A 26,442-nucleotide genomic window follows, 5' to 3' on the forward strand; every position below is an offset into this window, starting at 1 on the left:
CCCTTCACAACCCGGCATGGACAAGTCCTGCGGAACAGCATGGACGGTTCAAAAGGAGAGTTTCCCAGCAGCTCTGGTGCCTCGGGGGAACAGTTATCTCTCGGTGGTCTCCCAGAGAAGGAGATGACTGCAAATCCATCCGCAGCGTGGACTGCAGCAGCGGCCACAGCGCTGCTGGCTGAGTCTTGGGACATTGGCTGCACGGGAGAGCTTTAATGAGGCATTTTGGATTCCTTCCCTTGCCGCTGCAGCCGGTTACCGAATCATCTGTGTGCTAATGAGCTAATTTGTGTCATTAACAGAGCCCTGTTAATCAAGACCTCCCATGGTACAACTGGGCTGTAGCCATAATGCTTGCTTTATTTTAGGCCCTGATTTTTTTAATTAGTAATGACGTGTATGATGTTCATCCCTGGGCACCTGCAGTGCAGACCGTGCGGATGCTGAGCTGCCTCGAGATGCAGAACCGGCATCTTTGAGGGAGGTGTTACCTAAAAGCCTGGCTAGAGCGGTGGAGCATAGCGTCCCGAGCTGCTGCTGCTTTCAGCAAGGAAGGAGTGGGGAACACCTCAGCCCCTTCCTACCAGCATGAGTAACCTGGCACAGGGAGCTCTGCCGGTTGTGCCTGCAGCTCAGGGCTTTTGACAATAATGGGGCACCTTGATGCCCAAAAATCCTGCCTGAAGTTTCCTGCCTTCCCTCTCACAGGGAATATCCGTACAAGAGCGGGGTTGCATCCTTAGGGCAGCAGCTTGCTTTCAGGTGCTTGCGTGAGCTGTGGGAGAGGTGAGGATGATGGGATGACTGACTAGCTCATGTGCAGGGGCCAGGGTGCATCTCAGCTGTTTTCCTGCAGTATTTCTGGTCCCAACTTTTCCTCATGCTGCGGTGTTTGTGTTTTCCAGATCAGCCGGTTATGTGGCCATGCTCAGCAGAGGCAGTATCGATCAGCTCATTACCCCGAAGACCTCTTTGTTGACAAGAAAGTCCTGAAGGTGACTCACATCGAGCAAGAAGAAACTTTGTCGAGCAGGAGGAGGTGAGAACGCCTGGGCTGAGCGCGGTGCCCACGGGATGGGCTGCAGGAGCGGTCGCCATACGGGATAGCCCCGTGGAAGCGGATGGAAGAGCTTCTTATTTCCCTTACGCATAAATCTGCAGCTGGTTTTGACTCAACATCAGAGCTGCTCTATGGCTGGCTCCGAAGTGCGGCGAGGTGTCTACATGAGTTTTCTCACCTAGTGCATCTATTTTTTTTTTTAACCTGTAAAACTGCCTCCTGCTTTTCATCTTTGTTTTGCTTTTTTGCAATGCACCAGGCATCCGGGTTCATACACCAAATGCCTTGTCTGGGTTTCTTGGGCACTGCTGTGGTGCCAGAAATACTCACAGATGTAGTTATAGGTGGAAATGGTCGCTCTAGCCTGAAACGTTACGTGTGTGTAGGTAAGGGGGACTCATTTCACTTTTTTTTGTGCAGTCTTTTACGGTGGTTCAGAAATGTTAACAGCCTTTTACTGAATATTTTCAAAGTGAAGCAGGTGCCTCCGCTGCTGACACTGCACCCTGTGCTTGGCTGTAATTCAGTGGGCTCGTGCTGCCGTGTCACAGGGAAGCATCTCCCCTCTGGATCTGAAAGCACACCCAGAGACGTGCGGTGCCTTTACTGCTGTCTTGAATACAAGAAAAATCCCTGCGGAAGAGAAACAGGCAAGCTTGGCAATTTTTGGAACTGGGGATAGACTAAGTAGGATGGATTTCTCTTTAAAGAGTAACAGGGTCACATTCTTGATACGATTCCCATGAGATGTAGCACCAGGGCTTGCATTCCTCCATTGTCTCAACACGTTGGAGGGTTACACAGCCCAGGCTCTGCTGGAGATGTCCTTTGAGGACTGTGAAGTCTAATGAAATCTGTTGCAATGAATTACGTGAGCTCATACCTGCAGATACGGAGGAGTTTCTCCTTTCCCTTCCCCTCTCAGGTTGGTGGGGAGCTCCCCAAGAAGGTTTTCTTCCATCCGTTCTCCCCAGCGCTGCTGGGGAGCAAGGCAGTGCCTAGGATGTAAGGAGCTGGGTGCGATGGGCAGCGTAAGGCTTGTCCTGCTTGTGGTTTGGCATAAATGAAGATCCAGGTCTTGCCTCATTTTGGCTTTCAAAATGCTGTTGGTTGGACCTCCTGCCCCACCATAAGCCCAGTGCAGGAGATGGCCGTAGGAAGCGGTTCGTGCAGGAGGTGAATGTCTGAAGCACCTCTCCGATTTGTGCAGGGAGGTTGTGGGCTGAACTCCCACCCTTCGGAGGGGCTTTGACTCCTCGGGCAAACCCTTATTTATTGGCACGGACAGTGATGGATGGGTTGGTGCTACTCCAGCAGGCTGCGTTGTGGTGACCCGAGGGAGGACTTGGGTGGCCCTCTGCCTCCATCGGCTGCCGGCCCTGCCTGCACGGGCTGTGTCAGTCCGATCAGGGCAGAAACAGGCTCCTCGTCAGCAAAAAGGCAGAGCAGAGCAGCGCAGGCTGCCTTCGCTGGCGCTGGGGCGTCTTCTCCTTGTTTCGCCTGCCCCCAGCTGGCAGTCGGGGGCTTCGTCTGGAGAGGGAACCCCACGAAATCCCCAAGCAAAGAGAAGCAAAGAGGGATGGAGGGAGCTGGGCACCCCCTCTGCACCCCAGCCTGCCTGAGCTTGCTCTGTCTGACAGCCTGGCACTGCTGGGCAGCTCCCCAGAGCCGGCGGCGTGCGGAGGTGCCACCGAGGTCCCACTGCTGCGGGCACCAAGGGCAATCTCCAGGAGTGCTCCCAGCTGGAGGTGCTGATCCCTCGTCATCCCTCCCAGGGAGGAAGGAGGCCAAGAAATAACCCCTTGCCAAAGGGGGAAATGCACTGAACCGAAGCCAGGAGACCATGAGGCCAAGTCTTACTTCCTTCAGTCCCTGCTATTCATATTATCATGCTCCTCGTGCCATTTAGCTAATTAAATCTGCGGGTATTTCCTGGTGACAGCTGCCGAGTGCCACCCAAGGGGCCAACCTGGGCTGGGGGGACGGCTGCATCCCGCTCCCGCAGCCCCTGTTCCCTTTCTGGTGGCTGTCAGCACAGCGTCCCTGGGGTCAGCTTGTGTCCTGGCACCTCTGGACCGCTGCCGAAAAGGGGACCTGCTGGGGACAAAGGTCCTTGGTGCTGGGAAGGGAGGGTGCAGGGTGGGGGTGCAGCCTGGTTCGCATCCCCTCTGCCTGGCGCAAGCACTGCTCCTGAGGCTCCTCCTGCCTTCCCAGGGCAGAGCCATTCTGCTGAGTGTAACCTGTCCCTTTCAGTGCAGACTGTGACCCCACGGCCAGCCCAGCGTACACCTTGAAATTGTGTATTTTCAACAGTGCGGCATGAAACCCAGCGTTACCCATCTGTACAGGTCTGTGTTGAGAGTGTCTGCTCTGGCCTGCCACCAAAAATGCCACCTGCCCTTGCAGGGATGGTGGATGGCCAATGTCAGGCAGACAAAGTGACAAGGCTGTCCTTTCCTGAAGGGCCTCTGTTGCCTTCTGCAAAGTGGAGGGGACTGCTGGCAGCCGGAGCACTTGCTGCTCAGATGCACCCCATGTATGCATGGCCTGAGCCAGCAGCACCTTTCCTTAGGTGCTGTGAGAGCGCAGAGAGCGTGTCTGGCTTTGGCGTGCTGCGTGGTTGGGCTGAGGTTCCGCTGCCCCAGCATCCCTCCCATCACTAGTGGTTTTGCCCTAAGAAACACGGATTCAGCCCTTAACTGATTAACGTCAGGGGACGATGCAAAATGCTGCTTGAGGTCAGAAATAAGACCGATGCTTCATGGTTTGTTTGCACCCAGCTGCATTCTTGTTGTGTTTGTGTGACTACCTTCACTGGTTAAAATGCACCAACCCCATCTTCTTTTCCTCTTTTAACTGCGCACCGCTTTTTTTTCCCCTTTCTTCCAGGGAACTCATTATGAAGCTGAAGTCCCACAGCAGTTTTTACAGCAGCTTGCCAGAGTACATCTGCAACCACAGCTCTGCTGTTCAGAACGACACTCTTTGCTGGAACGGACAAGAGGTCATGGAGAGGTGAATCACGTCTCCCTTCTTCCTTTCTCCAGCACTGCTTATCTTTTGTTAACCAGGCGCAGGAGTGGTCTGTGGCTGGGACACTGCTTGTTCCCTTAAGAAACCTTTTACAGGGGCAGTGTCCACCGGTGCTGCAGCTCAGATGGACGTGCAAAGTCTGCACGGAGAGGAGAAGTGGTTGTGTGCTGCCCTCCACTGAGTTTTCTGCACTCTGCTGTGAAAACCCTGCAGCCGTGACTGGTTTCGGTCGGGGCGGGTTGGTAGTGGTGAGCCAGGCGGGGAGAGCAGCAGCAGCAGCTCAGAGCAGCCGTGTTCCCACGGGACTAGCAATGGGGGCAGTTGCCACCACGGCGTTGGGGTGGGGATGTCTCCAACCTGGCTCCGTGCAGTGGTAGCAGGACAGCATGGCTGGCATCCCCTGCCCCATCCAAGGAGTGACAAGGAAGACCACCTTGTTGGGTTTGTCCTTGGCCATGGCTCTGTGCTAGAGGAGGTCAGGACCACTGAGCTCTGGTGGTGCCCCTGCTGCCATCTGACCATCTTCCCGCAACCGAGCCCTGGCTCTCCTCTCTGGATGGAGCCATTCACACCAGCTCGTGCCCTGGCTGCTTTTCCCTGCCCCACTCGCCGGTTCTGAGGATGACCTGGCGGTAACTATGAGGTTAATAAAGTACAGGATTAATAGCATAAAGGGGAAGGAAGTGTTAATAGAAATGGAGATTTTTTTCTTGCAAAAAATGCCCCCCAGGAATGTTAAAGAATGTGGAAATAGAACTTGGAAATGCTTTTTATAATTATACATAAATCTCCTCTAATCACCCTACTTTGCGAAGCATTCTTTGCTATTAAGTAATTTGCATAAGGGAAGAAATAGAAATAAAATCAGGAAGTGGTGAAATGTTGAGATATTAATTATGACTTCTTGATCAGTAACCTCAGGTGGTAATTAGCCTGTACTTGCAATACTGACCTGAAACAATGAAGGGACCAAAATAGCATCAAACTATATTTTGAAAAAAAATTGCTCAAGCATCTAAGATCACACGCTTAATAAAGGGTACTTACTTTGCCTAAGGAAAAATGCGTCCTCTATCTGTACCTATTTCTGGAAAATCTTGAGCTTCCATGCCTAAGTGAGAAGTACTATTGGAATAAAAAGATTATTTCAATACTGTCTCACTGATTGTTAATTAAAACTTCTTAAAACAGTGCTATAAACACTGCAGCTTTGCAGGGGAGGACCTAGGGTGAGGTCTTCGCTTATGACAGTTCACTGGGGCCATGGCCAGTGGCCTTGGTCGAGCTCCTGCTGATGCCATGCCTGGGCGAAGTGGCAGCAATAGAAAGGTGCTGAGTCCAGATCCTCCCGCAAATGTAAGTTCAGAATTATTTGCAGATTAAACGTGACTTTAGATGATAGCCTTCTCCAGCTTTCTGCTGAGAATACCAGTGGACAGTCATAGGCAGAGGTGTCACCCTAGGTCCCCTGCTGCAATGCTGCGGTGGTGGTGGCACAGTACGGCAGGTCACGTAGGTGCCACAGCACGCGGAGGGGGCAAGGCAGGGAGAGGATAAAGTGTGCGTGCATAAAGGGGGCACCAAGATTTCAGCCCCTGGCTGTTAAGTTGAGGATTAAATCCTCTGCTGTGCTTGAAGAGAGCGTGCCTTTCCACTCTTCTTCTCCTTGCCCCCCCTGATCTGTTGCACAGATGTCACCACCTCTGCCAGCTCCTACGAAATATTAGTAGCAGCTCCCTTGCAGGCAGATATTGGAGATTTTGCTGCGAGCAGAAAGGGGTGCTGAGAGTTAAATCTCTCATTCCCTCACAGGGACATCAGTGGTGTCCTGGAGGGGGAAACTTGTTGGCTGGGCAAGGAAAATTGTGTGGGTGGTGGCCCTCACGGAGGAGATTTGAACACCCCTGTGAAGGCAGGGTGTTCAGGAGGGAGGGCAAATGGATGCACAAAATGGAAATAGCTGTTGCCCCTTAAATGCATCGACTGCCTTCCCACCTTGTATTTTTAGCATCTGCAGCTGTAACGCTTCCGAGGGTGACCCTCTCCTCTCCGTAGGCTGAGAAAGTGTCTCATACCACATCCTGGTGGTGTTTCTACCGATGAAACTACAGGGGGAACTCAGCTAAATAAAGCTGAACTAAGATGATGGTCCAGGGTGCTCCTCTCCCAGGACCCATTTACAGAATGTTTCAAATAGAAGCAAGCACGTAGTTAAAACGGTCTCTAAAGCCAATTGCATTGCTTCACGTAGAGCCAAAACTGACTGCTTCACGTGCTTGGACTTCCCAGCATGGCATCTCTTTCGGAGTCTGGGAGGATTCCTGAAAATCAGGAGCATTTAAGGTAATGGTGCTCAAGTACCCCAAACCACCAGTTTCTTTATTTCTGTGTTTTCCCCAAGAGGGAGCCAAGCAGCTGTTCACTGCGTAGAGGCTCTTACGCAAGCTGCTCTGAGAATGTGCTGGAGTGTTTCTGGCGTGGCTACAGCAATTCTTCTGCTGGGCTGATGTGCACTTGTTGGTCATCAAACTCCATCTTGCCACTTTTTGCAAGAAACTTGGTGTTTTTTGAATATCTAGCATTAATTTCAGGATGCTGACCTGGTAGTTGTCCCACACGTGTAAAGGCTGCCAGAAAGAAGGGTCTGATTTTCTAGGTTTTGTGCATGTAAAATATACTTTATATCTTAATGTTTCCCTCTTGCTTTGTTGGATATTGGCTTTTGCGAATCAGATCTTCCTGACTGAAAGTTCAGCAGGCTGGACAGGAGGAGACGCTCATGCCTTGCACTTAACCTGCTGTGCGTGGTTGCTGTAGCTGGATATGTTTCACCTCGGGGCAGGATTGAGTTGCCTGAGCGTGGGCACCATGTGCGGCCTGAGACCCCTTCAAGTTTCTGAGACATCCATAGGAAGACCTAAGACCACCCATGTCCCTGTGGAGTGGCAGCTGGGGCTCGAGGGAGACACCTTGCGATTCCTATAGCAATATGAGGTGCTCACTCTAGTGATAGATAAGAAAGCACCTGCTGAAGCTGCTGAAAGCTTTGCAGCATCAGGTGAAGACCAGAGGAGAGCGATGGTTGGGTGGATGCCATGTTTCCACGTGTTTCCATGTCTGGTGCTGCACAATCGATGGATAAAACTGCTCGGGCATTGCTGTGTCAGTGAGCTCGGTGTGAGCATCCATATGGGCATGTCTGGGCTTTGGTGGTGTTCCTGTAGGGTTTGTGGCTATTTACCTCTCACATCTTTAATGCAGTACCTGCGTGTTAATTAAGTTAGAGAGGAGCCCTGCTGGTTTATCTGTTTCCTGACCAATCTGTCACTACAAAATTTGCTAGTTATTCTAAGCCCTTTTCCTATAACACGTTAAATCAAGCCTGGAATAGCAACTTCGCAGCCCCTTGCCAATGCACTCAAGTACTAGATTATACCGACAATGTGTATCCTGCTATTTGACGCAAACAGTCCCTTCTGCACCCTATGCTCCTCCTCTTGTGGTTTTTCTGAATCAGTATTTACTCCGTCCTGTTTATCCCAGTGCTTTGTTATCAGCAGAGGGTGAGCGTGTCCCTCCTCCCCGCGGATCGGACGTGCTCAATGCCTTTCCACGGGGTCTCATTTCCCAGTTTGAGCCTTGAACCGTCCTCCGTTTCCTCCTTGCCCTTAATTCCCTCTGCCCTGATTGAACGTGGCATGTTCGTCTGGGACTCCGATGGAATGCAGCTGGCTGGAATATTTTATTGTGCTTTTCTCCTGATGCAATGAGCCATTTCAGGGCAGCCCCTGTGCGGACTCTACTTTGCTTGTCGTGGTGATCGAGGTCCGACTCTACTTGAGCTATGTTCCTGTTTCATCCCTGGCTCTGAGATTTCCCACCGGTGGAGCGGGGTTATGCTTGCAGCGGGTGCACTCTTTGCCTGGTTCAGCCCCTTGCAGCTCCCATGAAATTAAGAGCTCTGAGGACCTGCTTGACCGAGGGCTTTCTACACCTTGGCTTGTGGTGGGGATGACATGCAGTGTGCTCTGCTGATGGGTCAGCATCACTCATCCTGCTTTGTGTATTTTAGCGTTTTTAATATGATTCATCCCTCATTTTCTTTTACTGAGTCTTACTTTGTGGTCCTTTGTCCATCTCATTTGCTTCTCCAGGTTGGGCCATCTAATGGCAAGAATTCATCCTCCTTCCTGAGGTTTGATTTGTGGGTTAATAGTTAGATCGCCATCCCTTATGTGGGTTTAGGACATGGTGCCTTGAAATAACGGCTTGCAAATAGTGGCAACCATACGAGGAAAGTTGATTTTTTTCTAGTTACGCAGAGCAGTGCCTGTGTCTTTTGCTGTGCTGTTGCTGTGTGGTTGAAGAACATAAGTGGGAAGAAAAAATAAAAGGCAATACATTACTGCTTTTCATGCTTTTCAAAGTGTGCAAAACTTCCTGTGCCTTTATGGGATGCCACAAAGGTTCACAGCAAAAGCCACACATGGCACTCTCTGCCACTTGCGAAGAGCTTGTTGAGGGGTCATGGTGCTTGGGTGTTCATGGTAGGTGGGGACCAGACCTGCTGGATCTCCCTCTGTCTCTGTGCATTCCTGTGCACCTCTTTGCAGTGTTCCTGGGCTCAGTTAATTGACAGGCACTGAGATAGTGGAGGGCTGGACATGTAGACAGGGTGGGTGCGCAACAGCTTAAATCTGCCTAAGTGAGGGTTGCCATCATGCCCTTCCTTGCCTCTGTTTGTCTTCATGCCCCATCCTCCCACCTGCCCTCACGCTGGTGGTGTTGGGTGGTGAGAAGATGTTGTCCAGCCTCTCTTATCCTTATCTCCATCCAGTGTAGAGAAAAACCAGAAGGCGATTCTTATCACTGAAGTCCTGACTGAATAATTAGCTCATTTAAAGACTTTAGCTTAAGTCAAGTGGGTGCTGAGATATCGAACTCATCACAGTTTCTATGGGAGTTAGGCATCTGAATCTCAAAGGTGATTTGAGCCTTATATATAGCATCAGGGTTTTGCAGCATTTAATACTAAAAGCCTATTAAAATCTAGATTCTCAGAGTTTAATAATCTGCTTACACGAGTATATTCCTTTTAAGCAGTTCTGAATAGAACGACAGCAACATTTGCCCGCTGCAAAACCTGTAAGCACATTAAGTATTACTGTTAGATACTGCCATTTCCAAATTTCTCAAGACAAACTTATACATTAATCTAAATCACCTGCATAACTCTTATTCTCTTTATACCAAATTATATTCCAAATTAATATATTTTTAGCACCTTGCCAGATTCTTTTCTTCAAGCTAGAAGTCTCAGATTTCCCTGCTGTTGCCAATGTACTGTGGTTTGTTTTAATCATACAAATCATAAACAATGAAAGCACAATTGGAAGCAAGAGAGAAAAATGAGATTCTGTAATTGGAACAAAGGAAATTCCATGCCAGCAATAACCCTTTAGTTCATGAAGGGTTTGGTTATTTCTGGCAGTGCTGCAAAATATCTGATACAATGGAGTCCCCAAAGAGGGAGGCTGTATAACTTTTCAAGCACATAAAGCACAGCTTTGTAGCAAATGTAAGCTATAATGAAAGGATAGTAGGCAAATTCAGTGGGTTATTGAGTGGTCATAATTGTTTCCAGAGTATTTCAGAAATGAAGATCATGAATCTTCCTCTATTAAGCCTGCTGCTTGGTCTCAGGTTTAGCCAATTTTTCCATAATCTGTTTGTCTTGAACTTTACTCAACTGAAGTAAGAATGGAGGGAGACTTCAGGCTGTCCTTTTGCACTACAAACTCCCATTGTTCTGCTATGAATATTACAGGTTTTGCTGTTCCTTCTTAAAGTCCAGTCTCCCAGAACCAGGTGATTACCTGAGACTTCACATTGATAACCAAACTCCCGCCTGCAGCATGCTTACCGGCTGTAGCGCATTGCGTAGGGCGGTTGGGAAGAGGCAGCACTTCCCTTTGGCAGGGAACTGATACAGCAGCATCTCAGAGGGCTCTCACGGTAGTGAGACCAGGCTGCAAGGTGTTGATATTTGGAAATCCAGCAGAAAATGGCTCCTTTTATTTAGGTGAGAACGCTCCCCACTGAGAGAGTTGGATCCTCCTCGTTGCCTTTGAAGAAGCTTGCTCAGAGCTGCTGGTGGTGTAAATTGACTGTGGCATTGCGAGCTCTGCAACGTCTGCAAGCACTCGCTGCAAGCAAGCAACTGAGTGCACGTTGCAAGCCAGGAAAGCACCTGAGAGCCATACACCCCACCTCTCTGCTGCCACTTGCACCCCCATATAACAGATGCCTGCATATGGTCAAGGGATGGTGGGACCATGCACCCCGTATGGAAAAGGGCAGCTGGGTAGACCTGCACTTGTCTGGCCTGCAACCCACACCCAGCCCGTGTCTGGGCTGGGGTAACTGGTGTGGTTGAGGAGGTGTCTCTGGACAGTCTCTCTTTAGAGAGGAAACTATCAGGGGAAGAAGTTATCGGCTCTTCTTGGAGGCTTATGGACTCATCCAGGAGTTACTCCCTGTCCGCAGGGTGGGATGGGTGGGTTGGAAGCAGCTCTTCCAGCCTTTTGGCTCCCGCTGCTCGCACCGATGATGTGACGCTAAGGTTGTCCCACTAAACCTAAAGGCAGCAGGGCCGGAGAGAGTAAAATGTTGGCATCACCACTGCGCTCATCTTTACTGACCCAGCTGGAGATTAGACTTGGGTTCCTGCCAGGAGAGTGGGGGAGAAACTTTTCTTTCCTTTCTCCCCTTTTTCATATCTTTTTGCCTCCTACGTGATGAGGACTTGGTGTCACCAGCCCACATGGCCCGTAGTAAGTCGTGTCTTGAAATGCAGAGCAGCTTCAGGGGATTGCAGGTGCTGGAAATGCTGCTCTCTCAAGCTCGGTTATTAAATCCTGTGCAAAGAAGGCTCTTCTCTTGTATTGTGGTCCTGTCGTGTAGCAGTCTGTGTTGTATTTGTCTGCCACCCACTCCCTCAAACAAGTATGATTCAGTGAACAGAGACAGCAGAGAAAGAGCCTGCAAGGGATACCGTGCTGTTTAAATTGTGGAGCTGCATTTGAATAAATACTTTGCAACTGGAAGGCAGGCATAAATTAATTGTTATTTGAATGACAAACTTACTTTCCTTTTTCTAAAAGGTGTAATTCTTTATGTTTGACTTACAGGATTACTTTCTCTAAATCACACGTCAGGCATTGCAGTAACTCATCTCTAAGCCTAGCATGGCCAAGTAGGACGAACACACATTTTACATTCATTGCCATATATTTAAATTGCATTTGTCATCTTGTCTTCCTTGCTCTGAAATGAAAGCCTGGAAAGAGCTGCATTTGGACTGGAATGACCAAACGTTCACAGGAGACATTTGTGGATGGTGGGGAAAAAGGAGGGGAAAATCCCTTAATTTGACTGCATACTTTGGCATTTATGGCTGGTGGATGAGAAGGAGCAGGAAGGGTCTGTCGTTGTGCTATCCCCGCAGAAGACCTCAGGTCATTAGTGTTTTCATCAGGTGGTTGTCTTTAAAGTCATTTTTAGCGAGGGCTGCTTATCAGCACATTTTACAGCGTGACATTTGTCTTTGGAAAATACCATGTCCGCAGCAAGAGCCCGTACCCAGGGAGCCCAGGCAAAGGAGATGCTGCTGACTGACGTCGACACACGTCAAAGAGGAAAGTATTTTGGGCTTTGCTTATGAAGTGGGAGCCAGACCAGGCTCATGTTGCAACACTGATATCCCTTCGGCACAGGGATCCCCTGGGACCACGGGGTGGACTTTAACCACTGTGCATATTTGCTGTTCAAGGCCGCTATCGCCATGGCAGAGGTATGTGATGGGTTTCATGGAGTGGCACAAGTGTCCTGCAGAAGGGGCTGTTTTATTGGCATATGTTGAAAGCAGCTTGAGATGGCTCTGAGATGTCTCCTTTGCTGAGCTGCGCCTGGGGAACATGGGAGGAAGGTGATGCTTTGGCTTTGCTTTGCAGTGGGACCTGCGAGCCCACCAGCCCAGCAGCAGCTTGGTGGGACGCAGAGAAGTGTGCATGGGGACTGCTCTGGGAGTCCCCTGTCCTCCAGCTCGATGGGGTCTGCAAAGGCATCTCTCTGCCATATTAAGGCCTTGGCTGCTTGGCCCAGGCTGCAGGGAGGGGTGCCAGCTGCCTTTTCCAGCTTTTCTGGCATTTCAGGAACGTCCATCCCTCACTGAAGCTACATTTCAAAGCCTTTAACCCTTCATTTGGCTGCATCCCGCATGCCTGAATGTGTGCCAGCCCTGGTGCCTGGGCAGAGAGGGGCACAGCCGAGGGGGAGCTGGTGTCCCCCTCGTACCCAGGAGGTCTCAGCTTGGCAGTGCAGGGGCAGCATGTCCTGAAGCACCCAAGCCACGCAGGAGCTCGTCTCTGGCTCTTCGGATGTATCGTGTCCCCGTGCATCTGCTTCTTTGTGATTCATGCTCAAAGATGTCCAGCTTGCAGCGCCCACTGCCTCGCTGCTTCAAATGACTTGTGTAATGATGCAAAATGGTTCACTTTGGGCCCAGTGTGTGCGCTTGTACGTGGCCAGGTGGGAAGCACCAGGTGGTGGCACTCTGCTTCTCCAGCATCACTGTTTTAGGGAGAGATCCCTCTGCAAACGCTTTCAGGTTTGCTTCCTTCTGTGGTAGACTTGTCTTCTTGGGGAGGGGGATCTGAGGTCCTCCCCACCCCAGCAGAGCCTTCTGGAGAACAATTTCAGTTTTTGGACACGTAGTTACAGTGTATTACTGCCATAGTACGGTGTTCCTCCTTCCTGTACGACATTGCGTAGGCTACAGAAATCCTCTCTGGCAGTTGTTGCGTGGTTTTCAGAAGGTGTTTCGCCCACTCAAACCCAAGCTATTGAGTTTCTTTGTATAAAACTGTTTAGGAGAGAGATTGTATTAATTTAGGTGTGCACCAAATGGGCTTGGTTCTGCTCTTGCTAAAACCTGTGGGAGATTTATCCTGCTAGTTAAATCTCTTAAACCACAGGAGACTTTTCAGCAATGTACTTTAAAGTTCCATCAGTGTTTTAAATTAAATTTACAGTGACACCAAAAATGGTAATTTCTTTGGCATCTAAAAAGTCACGCATCTTGTGGATGTTTATGTTCAGTCACCAGATGTGTTTGTCAGGTTGGCACGGTGGCTTTAAGTGACTGTGTGACAAATAAGCGGCAGGTTTAATGGTTCGCTGCTCCCAATGCCTTATTCCCCTGCAAAACGTTAAGCCCAAGTATTTGAGAGCCAGGCAGGTCTGTGCTTGCGGCAGCAGCGTCTTCCCACGAGATGGTGCTCGGAGCCTGCGGTCCCGCCGGCCAGGAAACCAGACCTTCTCCTGGGCATGGGCTGCTGCAGACTGGGATCCAGCCTGTCGCTCTCCCGCCCCGCTTCTCCCAGTCACTTAGCTTTCAGCCTACAACAAGCCTCTAATTGCACGTGTAAGTGCTTTTCTGAACTGGGAGCTATTGTGTTGCAGCTACAGCTGTGTTTTGTACTTCCCAGGATAATACAACTATTAAAAAAACCCCAAAAGTGTGTGTTTTGCAAAATGTTGAGTCCTAACTAGAGACACCAGCGTGGGGAAGGGTGCCTGGGTGGAGAACAGAGCTGTTGGAGTCGGTACGGTACGCCTGAGCAGCACCGTGCTGCAGCTGAAGCGCTGCGTGGGGGGTTGACTCTGCAGGCAGCTGCCCCAGTGTTGAGGAGCTGGTGGGTCTTGGGAGACCCAAGTCGTTGTCTGTGCTTTGCAGTGATGCTTCTCCTATACTTGGACAAGCTGTGTATGTCTGGAAACAGGAATATACACAGGCGAGTGCTCCTCTGTTAGAGGCACAAACACCTCCTTTCTCCCATTCTTCTTTGTCTGTCATCTCTTTTAGTTGGAGCATCTTGTGGGGTCACCAGCCCTCAGCTGAGCTGTGTATGGGGAGTGCCCAGCGCTGGGGACCTGGCTGGGGACCCAGCTAGGGATGCAGAGCGCTCCTGTACATATAACTCTTGCTCTGGAGTGGAAATCAGCCTCAGTCCTGTATTTTAAATGATGCGAATATTTCAGATCAGGGGCAGATTCCTGCTGCATCAGTATAAATCTGGGGTTGCCTTTGCATCCCCACATGTCTAAGTCGGTCTCATTCCTAATTTAGAGTTTAAGTGGGGCCAACCTTCTGTGTATCCCCAAAACCCTCAGTGTGCCCCGACAGCTGTTGCGGCTGAATGTCCCCATGCCTCTTGCTTTCTCCCCCAGCAAAGCATCCTCTCCGAGCTGGCCCCACCATCCCTCCTGTCTCCCTCCCCTCCTTTAATCCCGGCTGAAGTCCCACTTCCTCCCCAAAGCCTCTGTGAAATGGGCTGACTGTCATCGCCCCAGCTTGCCCGGCAGCGCGGGGATGAAGGATTAGTGGGCTGGGGAGCTGGCAGACGGGGAGGCAGTCGCTGGGGCTGGTGCTGGGAGTTGGGTAAGGACATGATGTGTAGGAGATGAATTGCAGAAAGGAATATTCGTCGTGTTTACCCACGGCACCGGAAAACCAGATGTACAGTAAAGCAGACTGGTGCTTGGTGTTATCTCGGCGATCTTGCCTTCGTGCCGGGGTTTGGCAGCGTGTGCTCGGGCTGTCAGCTCTTGGAGATGAGGACTTGTTTTGTGCTTGTAGAGTTCCGCGGCCCATCATTGGGGCTGCGATGAATGCCAACAACTCACAGCTCAAGAAGGCACCAGTGTGCTCTGTGCCACTGCTGTGGCTGCCAGCAGACAGTGGTGGCAGCCGCTTGCTTTGGTCCTGAAGCCGAGTTTGAGGTTGGTGCGGACGTGCTTGTCTCACGTCCCGAGCATCGTGGGCTGTTACCCAGGTACCGAGTGTAGGAATGCATTCCTCCAAAGGCAAGCATGCAGCGATCCCTCTGTCCCTCTTCTCCTCACTTTTATCACTCTGATAAACTTTGCTATTCCATAAATTTTGCAGCAGTGAATTTGTATTTCTTTCCTAATCGCCAATGAAAAAGTTGAGCGCAGGCTTGGCCGCCCTCCTCTGCAGAGCTGCCCTGGCAGCTGGCTGCTCAGGGAGGGTCCTTGTGGAGAGCTGCATCTGGAGATCTCTCTGCCAGCTCTTAATCTGCTTTACGGGTGCTTTACGGACTTGCACGGTACCTGTGTAAATCAGGATATCGCGTGGTGCAGAGCCTAGCACCGCACCAAAGTCAAGGTACCTTCTGTCTAAGCAGTTACTTTGATCCCCAAGGCTGGATCTCATCAAAGACTGAAATCAGGATTGTTTGACAACACCTATTTTCCATTAGCAATGTTGACAGCATTAATTATATTCTGATGCTTTAGTTCTTTATTATTGAAATCACACATCAGTGATAGTCATTATTTTGCAAGGGGGTTGATGTTATGCTAATCAGCTTGCTGTTAACTGGGTCATCCCACTCATTTTTTTTGGCTGTGGGCACAACACTACCGCTCTTGTACTGGAGTCTCTGTGGTCTGCCAAGATTTATTTTAAACAAACATGAGCAAGCCAGAATTTCTGAGCCAGCTTTTTTAGGACTCTTGGGTGCAAGTTATGTGAAAATATTTATCCCTGTTGTATACTGTTTAACGTCTTCCTTGGTTACTAATGGACTGGAAAGGACTTCATTGTCCTCAAGTGATACAAGTATATCATCTTGCTGCTTTGCACAGGCAGAGCAGAAATATTTATGGGAATCTTCTGCCTTTTCTTTGTCATTATTAACTGTTTTGCGCTCTCTGTTTTGCAAAGGGCTGGTGCTTATCTTGGGATTTCTTTTGTTTGTACTGAACCTTAAAGATCTCCGCTATATTAGCCTATCACATCGTGGTCTCCTCTGTTCTCACTCCCACAGGTACAGTCCCCAAATCACAAGGAATGGAGCAAAAGCTCAGCCTGGCAACCACGAGGTGAAGATGAAAAGTCCTGAGCCAGTGATCAGCCAGATTATTGACAAGCTGAAACACATCAACCAGGTTTGTTGCAGGCATGCCAGCAGGGATGGCTTCAGAGTGGGCGGTTTCCAAATCAGTCTGGCCCCCCCCACGCTTTCTTCGGGCTCAGCCAGACAACCCGGGGCATCTCCATCTTCCGCAGCTGCGTGCGGAGCCAGTGCCACCTTGGCCCCGCGCAGTACCAGGCTTGCAGGGCACGCGTGGCGTGTCCTGATTCATGCACGCTGGCGTGGTGCTCCGCGGCTGCAGCGGGAGCTGCAGGGCACGTGCGTTGCAGCCCTCCAGGGCTCAGCCTGCGCCTGGGAGGATGCGTGGATGCATCCCTGCGGTGCGCTTCTGCTGACATCCATCCCCCACGTGATGAAGGACCAAGAAAGATGGAGCTGCTCTGGTGCCCCTGAGCACGAGGCTAGCAGGGGTCTATGTGGCACATGCCTGACGTCCCCTCTGGTCAGAGGAGTCCCCTTTGGCATTGCTTGTGGCGGGCAGAGAGGGTCACTTGTTTCGTTGCTGTGTCTCCCTGGGCATCCACTCCCAGTCACTACTGGGACAAGTTATCATTGAATGGGGAAATGGCAGAGCTGGATGAGACCCTTTCTGCTGGGGAGGGAGCTTCCTTCCCACGGTTTCAGACTTGGCATCCTTGCCAGGACAAGCAGTATCTTGTCTCTACCCATCATGCGAGGCCAGGTTAGGTCTGTGAACAAGCCAAAGGATTAGGTGGCACCTCTGCGCGGTGTTCAGCTTGCGATTGTTAACCTCCCAGAGCTCTTCTGGAGCGTTGCCTCGGGCCAGCCGGGCCGGGGTCCGGCTCTGGACTCTGCTCTCCTCTCTGTGTCACTGAGTAACTTGTAGAGGGATGTTTTTCACTAGACTGATAGCTTGGACCTCTGTACTTTCCAGGGACACACAGCACTGGGACCTTGCAGGGCAAATACTCGGGCGATAATGCTGTCTGTTAATACAGCTGAGCTGCCCAGTCTCTCCCGAGAGAGCTCTTACTGGTGGGGACCTTGTTCAGGGTCGCTCCGGCGTGAGGCTTTGGGCAGCGGCGGGTTACCGGCGTTAAGCCCAGCTTTGCTTCCCGGCTGGGTGGGCTGCGAGGGCTCGTCTGTCTGGAGTTGCTGGCTTAGCGACTTTTCTGCTAACCTCTGCTTTCCTGCTCCCGCGACTGCCAGGGACTGTTTTCATAGCAGTTCCCGGTTTAACCCCTGCACCTTCTGATGCAGGCACTCATTAGCTGTGTCTGGGAGCGGGATGCAGCGAGGGATTCGGGGTCCCCGGGAGCACCCTGGCACGCGGGAGCCGACGTGGGCAGCGGCAGCACAACCCGCTCTGCCTTCCCGCATGCCTCCCCGTGCCGAGCCCTGCCATCTGCCAACAGCCCATAATTATTAAAAAAGGGGGGAAAAAAAAATAGCATAATCAGCTCCCTATTAAATGGGGTAGAGGGCAGGCTTCAACCTGCAGGTGATAATGATATTTTGCCGTTCACAGTGAGAAAGTCGCACTGAACAAAACATGGTTATTAGTGTACTTGAAACTGCTGACATAAAGTGGTTGTGAAATGCTGGCTGCCAGATTGGGTCAAGTTAGGTCTTTGCTGAACAGTTCAGGCTGCTGAGGAGCGGAGATTTGTGGAACGAGAGACCCTGGGTAAACATCGCCGGGCTGAACTCAGCTGTTTGCAGCAGCAGCATGTCTTTGTCAGCCCCTGCTCTGGGAAAAATGGTGGTAAGGGGGTGAATATGGTCAGCTTGGTCACGATCTCTTACAGCGCTTCCCCTCCTTGGCTTGCAATGTCGGATTGGAACGTGTTATGGGGGGCAGGTGAGTTGTTTTGGTTTAAATGGCATAAATGTAAGAGGCTGAAAAATATCGAACCTCTTGTGAAGTTGTGTTTGAGAAAGAGGGGGATTGAGAATAAAATCAGGAGAAAATGGGATGTGATTCGTGAAAATTAGTTCTGAACCTAGCTATTCCTGCGGAGGGTCTTTAGGCTATGGTAAGTAGCTTATATACCAGGAAAGTAACTGCAGAGGTCACTTAAATTTGGGATTTGGGGTGTCATAGCTCACCATCACACTTATTTTCTTGGGCTACCGAAGTTTTGTGCTCTCCTTCACATCTGGAATGCATCTTGAACGCCAAAGAGTAGGAAACGTGGAAGGAGCAGCTCTGGATGAATTACAGTTGTGTTTTTCAGGTGTTGGCTTCAGATCTGGGAAAGGGTGGGGACTCCCGGGCTGGGGAGGGGTGAAAATCTCCCGATCCACCAAGCTCAAGCCAAGAGCGGATTTTAAGGGTTTTCAAACATCCAGAATCTTTGGGAGAAAAGAGCATCTTTTCGAGTGTTTGTAGTCCTCAGAGCTGTAAACTGGATTCCCCGTGTGACTACCAGCAAATTGTGAATCTAGTCCCATGTAATGCATCCCTCCCCGTGTGTTGTGTTGGAGATGCAGCTTGCGTTTTGTGGATGTGGGTAGATTCAGGAGCCATGCTAGTTGGTGCAATTTTTGTTAAGAGTTCCAGAGCTTTTACTTTTACTTGTAGATTTTTGCTAATGTCTGTGATTTGCTGATGACTTGGCTTCGATTTATTCCAGGCTGTTCACGCTGCTGAAAAATGTGTGTTCTTTCAGCAGTACGCCACATTTTCGAGCTCGCTTCAGTTTGGTGAATGTGTTGTGTGCGGAAATCATGCTCGCTCATTAGTTCGTGTCTTCTCAAATTGAATCTGGGTAAGTCCGCACATATATATGAGAAAGTCTCGTCAAACTTTTGCAGTTTGAAATGAGAATGGTGTTTGTGCATTAGAACAAAATCCACGGGGACTGAAAGGAGTATAGAAAACTTAACCTAGAGAGAAGGGGAAGTAAAAGTTTGCCAGATTGTATTAGTTCGGTTCAAGCACCTTTTATCAAGCTAAAATAAATAAATGAGTAAAGCTCACTGCCTGAGTAGTGTGCTGTCTCAAGTCAGTCCTTTCTGGATGAGTCCCCCTCGGTGGTGCCTACTCATCACATCAAGACTCCAGACCGTTTTTGTTTCACCCGAACGTGGATGGTGCTATTTTTCATGCGTTGGTGGGCAAGATGGTTTATTATTGCCGTATTGGAAGTAAGGGTTTTTTTTTTTTTTCCAGTTCTGTTAGATGTCTACCAAGTTTTGATTTGAGTTATTTTTGCTGTGTGCCCAGAGGCATGAACAGCCCATCCATAAATATTAGCATTGTTATCTCAGCTGGGAGGCCAAGGGTCACCTTCAGGAAAATGAGTTGGAATTGGTTCCTAACTTTTATTTCCCAGAGTGGATGGGGTCTGTTTCTAGCTAGAAGGGTTTTCACTCATGCCACACATAAAACTATATTGAAATTGAAAGGTTATTCCGTGTCAGCACAAAGTCTTGCTCAGTATTTGTGTGACTTGGTAGCATCCCTAGGCAAAAAGTGGTGTGCAGGGTGAGCTATTTCCTCTGGTCACTCAATTCTCCTCCCACCATGGGGACGTGGCTGACAGATGGGGATGAGGTTCAAGTTTTAACAGATACGCGTGGAGGTGGGAGCTGTGGTGCCCAGGCGCTCTGCCACGTTGGTGACCTCCTATTGAACCTCTTCCAGGAAAGGCTCTGGAAAGCGGACCTGAGTGATGCTGGTGCGAGGATGCAGCAGGGATGGAGACTGCGGGTACCAGATCAGCTGATGTGACACTCTCGGTCCTTCCTCTTGTCCCTCTCGGTCCCCTGCTGACCGTGTGCTCTCTGCAGTGCTTACGGGGCTCTGACACCGTTGAAGCAGATGCTTTACCCCATCCTTACTGCACTTACCTGTTCAAGCTTGTGCCCAGTTCTGATCCCTTTTTATGCTCAGATGAATCCTGATGTTTATCATAGGACCATCTCTAGGAGGAAGAGTGTAATACTGGAAGAAAAGGGGGGAAAAACCCCACCAAAAATGAAGAATAAACTCCATAAAAGGAAACTTAACTGGGGGAGATGTGCCTTTACAAGACTGAAGGGCCTGGAAACATATTGTACATTTCCAGACACTGGAGTTAAGGGCTCATTTAGAATATTTCAGATATACTGGAGTTTGACAGTTCTTTGGTTTCCACATCAAACAATCTGTAATTTATTGCCCCGTATAGGGACTGTGTTTTTATCATATTGCATATTCTCTAGCCAGAAATCTAACTACCATATAAGCTCTTGAAAAAAAAACCCTTTGGGGATCGGAATCCAGGCAATATGCTTTCACAGACCCTGAGAAACCCGCTTTGATTTATTTCCTTGGAAATAAGGGGAGCACACAATTTCTTGGAGTATTACAGCTGTTCCCCCCAAGCAGGGTCTCGCCACCTTTCTTCACGTGCTCGGCGTAAAGACCTGGGTCCTGTGGCGAGCCCCGTGTGAAAGCGCCTCGCGTTGCTCTTCGTGGGGTTTACAGGAGGATGAGAACAAAATTTAGCAGTTTTATGAGGCAGTAAAACACAGAGCTCTAGCTGGAAGGAAAAAAAAAAAAAGAGGAGGCCCAGAGGTGCGAATGACCGAAGACAAAATAGACTTGAAGTTTGCAGAAAAGCATGCCCCGGTGTTTAAATAGCCGCGTTTGAAGCTGGGTTGATCAACCAATATGTCCTATATTTGTTTGTAGGTTTAATGGGCTGTTTCCCTGCGGCCTGGCTGCTGGGAGAGGGCACGGCAGAGGTCACCCAGAAGTTAATTTGGAAAGAGGCCAAAAGGCCACAACTTGATTGAATCAAATGTAAACAAAATAGGCCTGGGAACAGCGCGATGCCCTTGTGCCCGAGTCTCTCTCAACCCCTTTGCTCAAAACATGGGGTATGGCGGAGCATCGGGGACCGGCGACGGGGGTTTAACCCCGCCATGGGGGGACGATGCTTGGGGTGGCAAAGGGTCGGATCCGGACCCCGCTCGGGGCACACGAGGAACCTGCAAACGGGCCGTCGGACGGTGCGACGATTGCTGTCCGTGCACGGGGCAGCCGCGGGTGCTCCCGGGGGAGACGTGGGGTCCCAGGGGGCCGCCTCGCCAGACCCTGTCCCGGGCGGCTCCAAGCAGGGAAAACTATTGAGTTTATTATGGGAGACCCTGGGGAGCTGAGGAGTTGTCAGGAATGTATTTCTCCTTCAGAAAAATCCGTGACTTTGACGGATTTGGTGGAATCACATCTCTCTGTGGCCTGCTAGGCTTTGTGAGGTTTATTATTCCCACTGTATTTTGATTCCCTAGCCAGATGAAGCAGCATAATAATTAGAAAAATGCACAAACTGCCAGATTGTTAAATAATGTGATGCACAACGCTTATCACTTGAAAATACAATATTTAAATTGCACCAAAACAAGTCGCTTTTGGCTAATTTTCCACTTTTAAATTTAATAAGTTAACACTACAATGTCTGAAGTGCTGTATATGTGTAATATAATTTATCAAGTCCTCAAAAGAAACGTTAATAAACACAATAATTATTTGGACACGCCTTTTGTTCAACATTATTAAACAGTTTGTAACAATTAAAACATTAAAACCACATGTTGTTGAAAGCAACCAGACATTGCAATTATTTCTTACTAAGGCTATTAAATAAAATGTCAGAAGATTTTTATTTTAATGATAAATGCATTTTGGAATGGATCAGCTAATTCTTCTTTTACTACACAAAACAATCTATAGCTCCACCAAGTCTAGGCCTGGTATTTAAAGACTAACTCCATCCTCCTTTGAGCCGTGCCTTGGCTCTTGTTAACACGCCGGGTAAATGCTCTCCGACTCCATGTGCAACCGGCAATTACAGGATTTTGCCAGGCCAGTTAAATCAGGGGAAGTGTGACCCTCTGTAACGAGAACATAATTAAATTTGCACGTATCTGACTGTCGGGTTGCTTTTTAAACCCAAACCCCTCCTTCCCATCTTAGTAAGAGCCGGCGTTTGCCCACGCCAGCGATCGCCGTCGGGACCCTATCTGCAAACCTCCCGGCTTTATCGGGTTTGTTGTGGGAACACTGTACCCGCAGGTCACCCGAAATGGATTTTCTTTAACAGCTCGAGATTAATTGGACCCGGTGTGTTTGCGCGTGTGTTTTTTAAACAGACGCGTAATCTGGGCTGTGTTTGCTGAAGTTTCTCGCCTGTTTTTCCTATGGTCTTGCACGAGACGGGCGCGTAAGGGCTGCGCTGTTAAGCCCCACGCTTTTACTGCTTGTGCAGTTACATTTGCTGTGGAATGTGAGGTATTTCCCATTTTCAGTAAGGAAAAGGGTGGTAAATAGGCACATTTCTGGTACTGCTCAGTGACACTGAAACTTGGAGTTGTGCTGAGGGCCTGAGCATCTCCTGTGTGCTGCGTTAACCCGGCTATGACTGCTGCCTCTTATTGCCCCGTTGTTTTTATTGAAGGTAGAGCCAAAACGCCCATCAATATCCATAGTCCTCACATCAGCCAGTTTTTGGAGAAAATAATTCATTGTAGGATTTTCCTCAGAGCACCCAAGTCTTTTGTCCATCCCCATGTGTCCCTTTTTTTGGTAAATAACGGGACTGTAGAGCTGTCATTTTTTGAGATAAGATTCACTGGTTTTTTGTTCCTCCTACTTTCATTTGTCCTTTCCCTGACAATGAATTTCAGGAACACACGGGAGAGGACTGGGAAAGGTGCGTTCCCGTGTGAAGCCATGTATCTCCTTTATCGGTATGAAAAAGGAATGTCTCACCTGTGCTTCCTTTTTGCTAATCCCACTTGCCTTTCCGGGGGTTGCTTTATTCATCCATGGTGTTTCACCGCTTACCGAGTATTGGGATAGATATTTAGCTCAGTTGAGACTATAGGAGCAGCAAAGCTTTCCCAGGCGGTGAATCCGGCTCCTTGGTTTTCTCAGCCAGACCGGGAAGCTGCTGGGGCTGAGCTTGGATGGGTGACAGTTTTGGCTGGTCTCCACGCTAGTTTATTGTTTGGCGTTCATAACCTTTGGGTAACATAAATAGCATTTTATCACTCTCCTTCCCTGAAATTCCCTGCTTGCTGTGGTCTTATGCACGAGAAGGGATGCAACTTTGCCCCTGTGGCTTCAGCTCCGCTGGAGAGGCAGGTGCCTCAGGTGTGTCCTGCAGGGACCAGCCTCCAAACAATGCTGTGGAAATCAGCTGGAAAAAAAATACCTTTAAAGGGGATTCATTTGCTTTTGTGTTCAAAACATGCAGCTGATGCACAGCAGTGCTTTAAAACAAACACCAGATATCCTGTACCCGCACTGGAGTTTATCCTGTTGTGGAGGAAACAAACCTGGAGGAATCCTTGTGCAGCAAAACACGGTGTAAGTGGAGCCATTGATACCAAATTAACAGTTAATTACAGTTATCCTGGGCCTGGTTAATTGTATTGAGTGTCGCCTTGTGCTGTGACTCAGGCTGGTAATTTAATCAGTGGATGTGGAGGTAGGTGTCCTCCCTGACGGCTCCAGTAACAGAGCACGCAGCCCCCGCCGGCGTTGGGGGGTGATTGGTAGGTTTCTCATTGAAGAGTTTTTCTCCAAAATTTAACTTAACGTCAAGGTTTTTAAAGTGTGGTCCAGACTGAGAGGGGACTGGGATTCAGGGAGCTAATCTTCATCGTCCAGAGCAGGCCTGGAAGGTAACCTCTGGTCTCCTTGGCCGCAGAACAAATCTGATTGCTTTTGTTCCTGAGAAAAAGCCTCGTGAACAATAATACTTTTTATTCCAGCCTGAGGTCATGTAACTGCTTAGCGATGATGTTCTCAGGGGAAGGGAGGAAAGAGCAGCGCTGCAGACCCGCAGCGGGCAGGGAGGGCTGCTCCGCATCCCGGGCTTTGCTTTGGGACGTTGTGCCCAGCTGTCCCGCGTGTGCCGGCGGCCTTTCCATCAGCCGGGATGCCTGTGAGATTCCTGCTCCATCCCTAGCTGCTCCATGCGCCGGGAGGGTCGGAGCTGGGGATTTCCCTAGTGTAATTCTGCCACTTCACCGAACCACGCTGCGGTGGGAACAAGACGTGCTTATGGCATTTTTTCTCCCAGAGGCGTTAACGTGTTTCTGGTCCGCGACACCAGCTGCGATGGGTAGCGGAGGAGTCCTTCCACATCCAACCCACTGTGGATTTGTGTGTAACTTGCACTGAAGGAACTGAAAGCACTCACTGGTTTGGCATCCCTTTGATGGAAAGGGCAGTGTAAGGTGTCTCACTACTGTGCGCAGAAAGGTGTTAGCTGGCTGAAGCAGTTCATCTTCTGGTCTCAACAGCTTCGTTCTTGCAACAAATGTCACCAGAGCTTTTCTGGTCTGAAGTAGAAGAGGCATCGGACCTACACCCCACCCAGCAATCCTGTTCTGGGAAAGGGTGGTCCCACTGGCTTGGCTTGGTAAGAAGCCGAGGCTGCTCCTGGGACCTCTCCTGATGCTCTATCCCACCTCCATGGAGGTAGCGGCCAGCACAGACCGCTGCAGCTTTCATCCAAGCTGTGCCGCTGTCGGAAAGTGCAAAAGGTTTTGTACGTTTTAGGTAATGAATAATTTGTAATCTCGCTCTTTTTGTTACACCTGCTGACGAAGCAGATGTTTGTAATTAGGCAGGTCTCTGCGCTGGCAAACCCTGTCCCCAGTCAGCGAGACTGCTTTGACCTGTCTGCGTTGGGGCAGGTGTAAATAACCCTCACGGCTCAGGAGGACTCTCTCAGTTAATGCAGTTGCTCGTTAAGCTTCTTAGCTTGGTTTTGACACGTAACTGACTGCAGAGGGTGGGTTGGATTTTAGTGCTCTTGCTGTTGGACACGTGCTGTGAGACATGGCCTTTGCAGCGCGTAAAACGCTGAGAGCAAACAGGGAGGTTTAGGTTGCAGCGATATTTATTGCCTATGGCCTCGCTCGACTGTATTGTGAGGGAACGATATTTAAAAGAAGAAAACGTGCTTGGCTGGCCTTTCTGAGGACATGTGGAAGAAGGTGCTGTCTGTGAAGCATGGGGAGCTGGGAGGCAGCTGGCTGAGGGTGGGTGTCTGAGCCATCAAGACATGTCATGATGGGCAGGACTTTTTATTTTTTATTTTTGGCAGGACCCCTTGAACGCTTCCCGCCTACCGGTGGGGAATGAGTTTACTGACCTTTTTGTGCAGCACATACGTTCCTAAACGCTGAGGGCGAGACTCATGTAGGTGCGTTTCAGGGCTTCCTCTGTGAGTGTTGGGTCTCGCTGGGGGAGGGTATAAAGTCACCAGCTTTGAACCTAATTTAAACGCTGAGTTGCTTCAGCTGCTCAGCTGGTGGCTGTGCATCTGCGTGGGAGCATCACCCCGGGCAGGGCTCCTCTTGCCTGCAGCTCTGGGGGCCCGAGATTCTGTTGGATGCATTCCGTGTCGGTGATGAGTTGCACCCCAGTGTATCAGCAGCACCCGTGCTGCAGCCTGGATGTTTCCTTATCCTGTTTGTAGACCCATCCTAGGAGGCAGGTGCCAATATTGACACTGGAAAAGCTGTGTCCGTGAGGTTACATTTTCTCCTCTTTGGGTTTTAGCAAGCAGCAGCCACATTCTGAACGCAGAGGAGAGCTGTGACCTTGCCCAGGAGCCTGCTCAGCCATCGGCCGTTAATTAGGGACCACGGAGGCTGGAGAGATCCCGTTCCTGGGATTACTTCTAGTCTGGTTTGTCTCAGCCGAATGCCTGTTTAATGTGAAGTGCATAAATACCTGTGGCAGCAGGGCCCGGGGCTCTGGGCTCCCTGCTCCAGCTGGGTGCCTTCCCCCTGCCAGCCCCGTCCTGCCTGCGGACCCCGCGGTCTCCCTGCTCTCCCCTCCACGCAGGACGGAGCGGTGGCTGTCGGGTGGCAGAGGTGGCCAGGGGATGCTGGAGGCCACCGACCCCCCGGCTCCCAAGGAGCACGTCCAGGGCTCAGCTGGGCACAACCTGCCCTGGTGCGGTGGCCAGCAGGTCCCCAGGAAGGGCAGACCAGCTGCTCGCTCCTCCCTAGCATGGGGGGTGTTTGCCATGGCGTCCTCCTCCTCCTGCCTGATTTAACTCTCTGCTGAAATCAATGGCTCGGTAATTAGCCCTGTCCTGGGGTTGTCTTGTCTGATAGGAGGTAACTGGCTTATGAGGCAGTTGTTCAGTCCCCTGTGACAGCTCTGTGGAGCCGGGGACATTCAGCAGAACTGCTTGCAGTTGCTTTTGGGGCTTCAGGTGTGTTGGGGTGAAGTGAATGCAAAGGTAAAGCTAGAAAGAGCAGCCCCCGGGAGGGCAGGGTGCGGCCAGGAGGAGAGGGACCGGTGTTCTGGCAGAAACCTCTGTACAAGACAACATTGTCCTCAAAAATACA

General features: G+C 50.1%; 1 protein-coding gene across 1 annotated transcript in view; it reads left to right on the forward strand.

The window, feature by feature from the left end:
- GPC3 (glypican 3) overlaps positions 1 to 26,442 on the forward strand; it is a 152,752-nt gene that overhangs the window by 90,432 nt on the left and 35,878 nt on the right. The window contains exons 4-6 of the mRNA XM_075162044.1: positions 906 to 1,039; positions 3,950 to 4,075; positions 16,006 to 16,126. Of these exons, the coding sequence (XP_075018145.1) occupies positions 906 to 1,039; positions 3,950 to 4,075; positions 16,006 to 16,126 (381 nt within the window). The remainder of the gene's footprint in view (positions 1 to 905; positions 1,040 to 3,949; positions 4,076 to 16,005; positions 16,127 to 26,442) is intronic.

The sequence above is a fragment of the Calonectris borealis genome, chromosome 13 (assembly GCF_964195595.1).
Source record: "Calonectris borealis chromosome 13, bCalBor7.hap1.2, whole genome shotgun sequence".
NCBI lineage: Eukaryota > Metazoa > Chordata > Aves > Procellariiformes > Procellariidae > Calonectris > Calonectris borealis.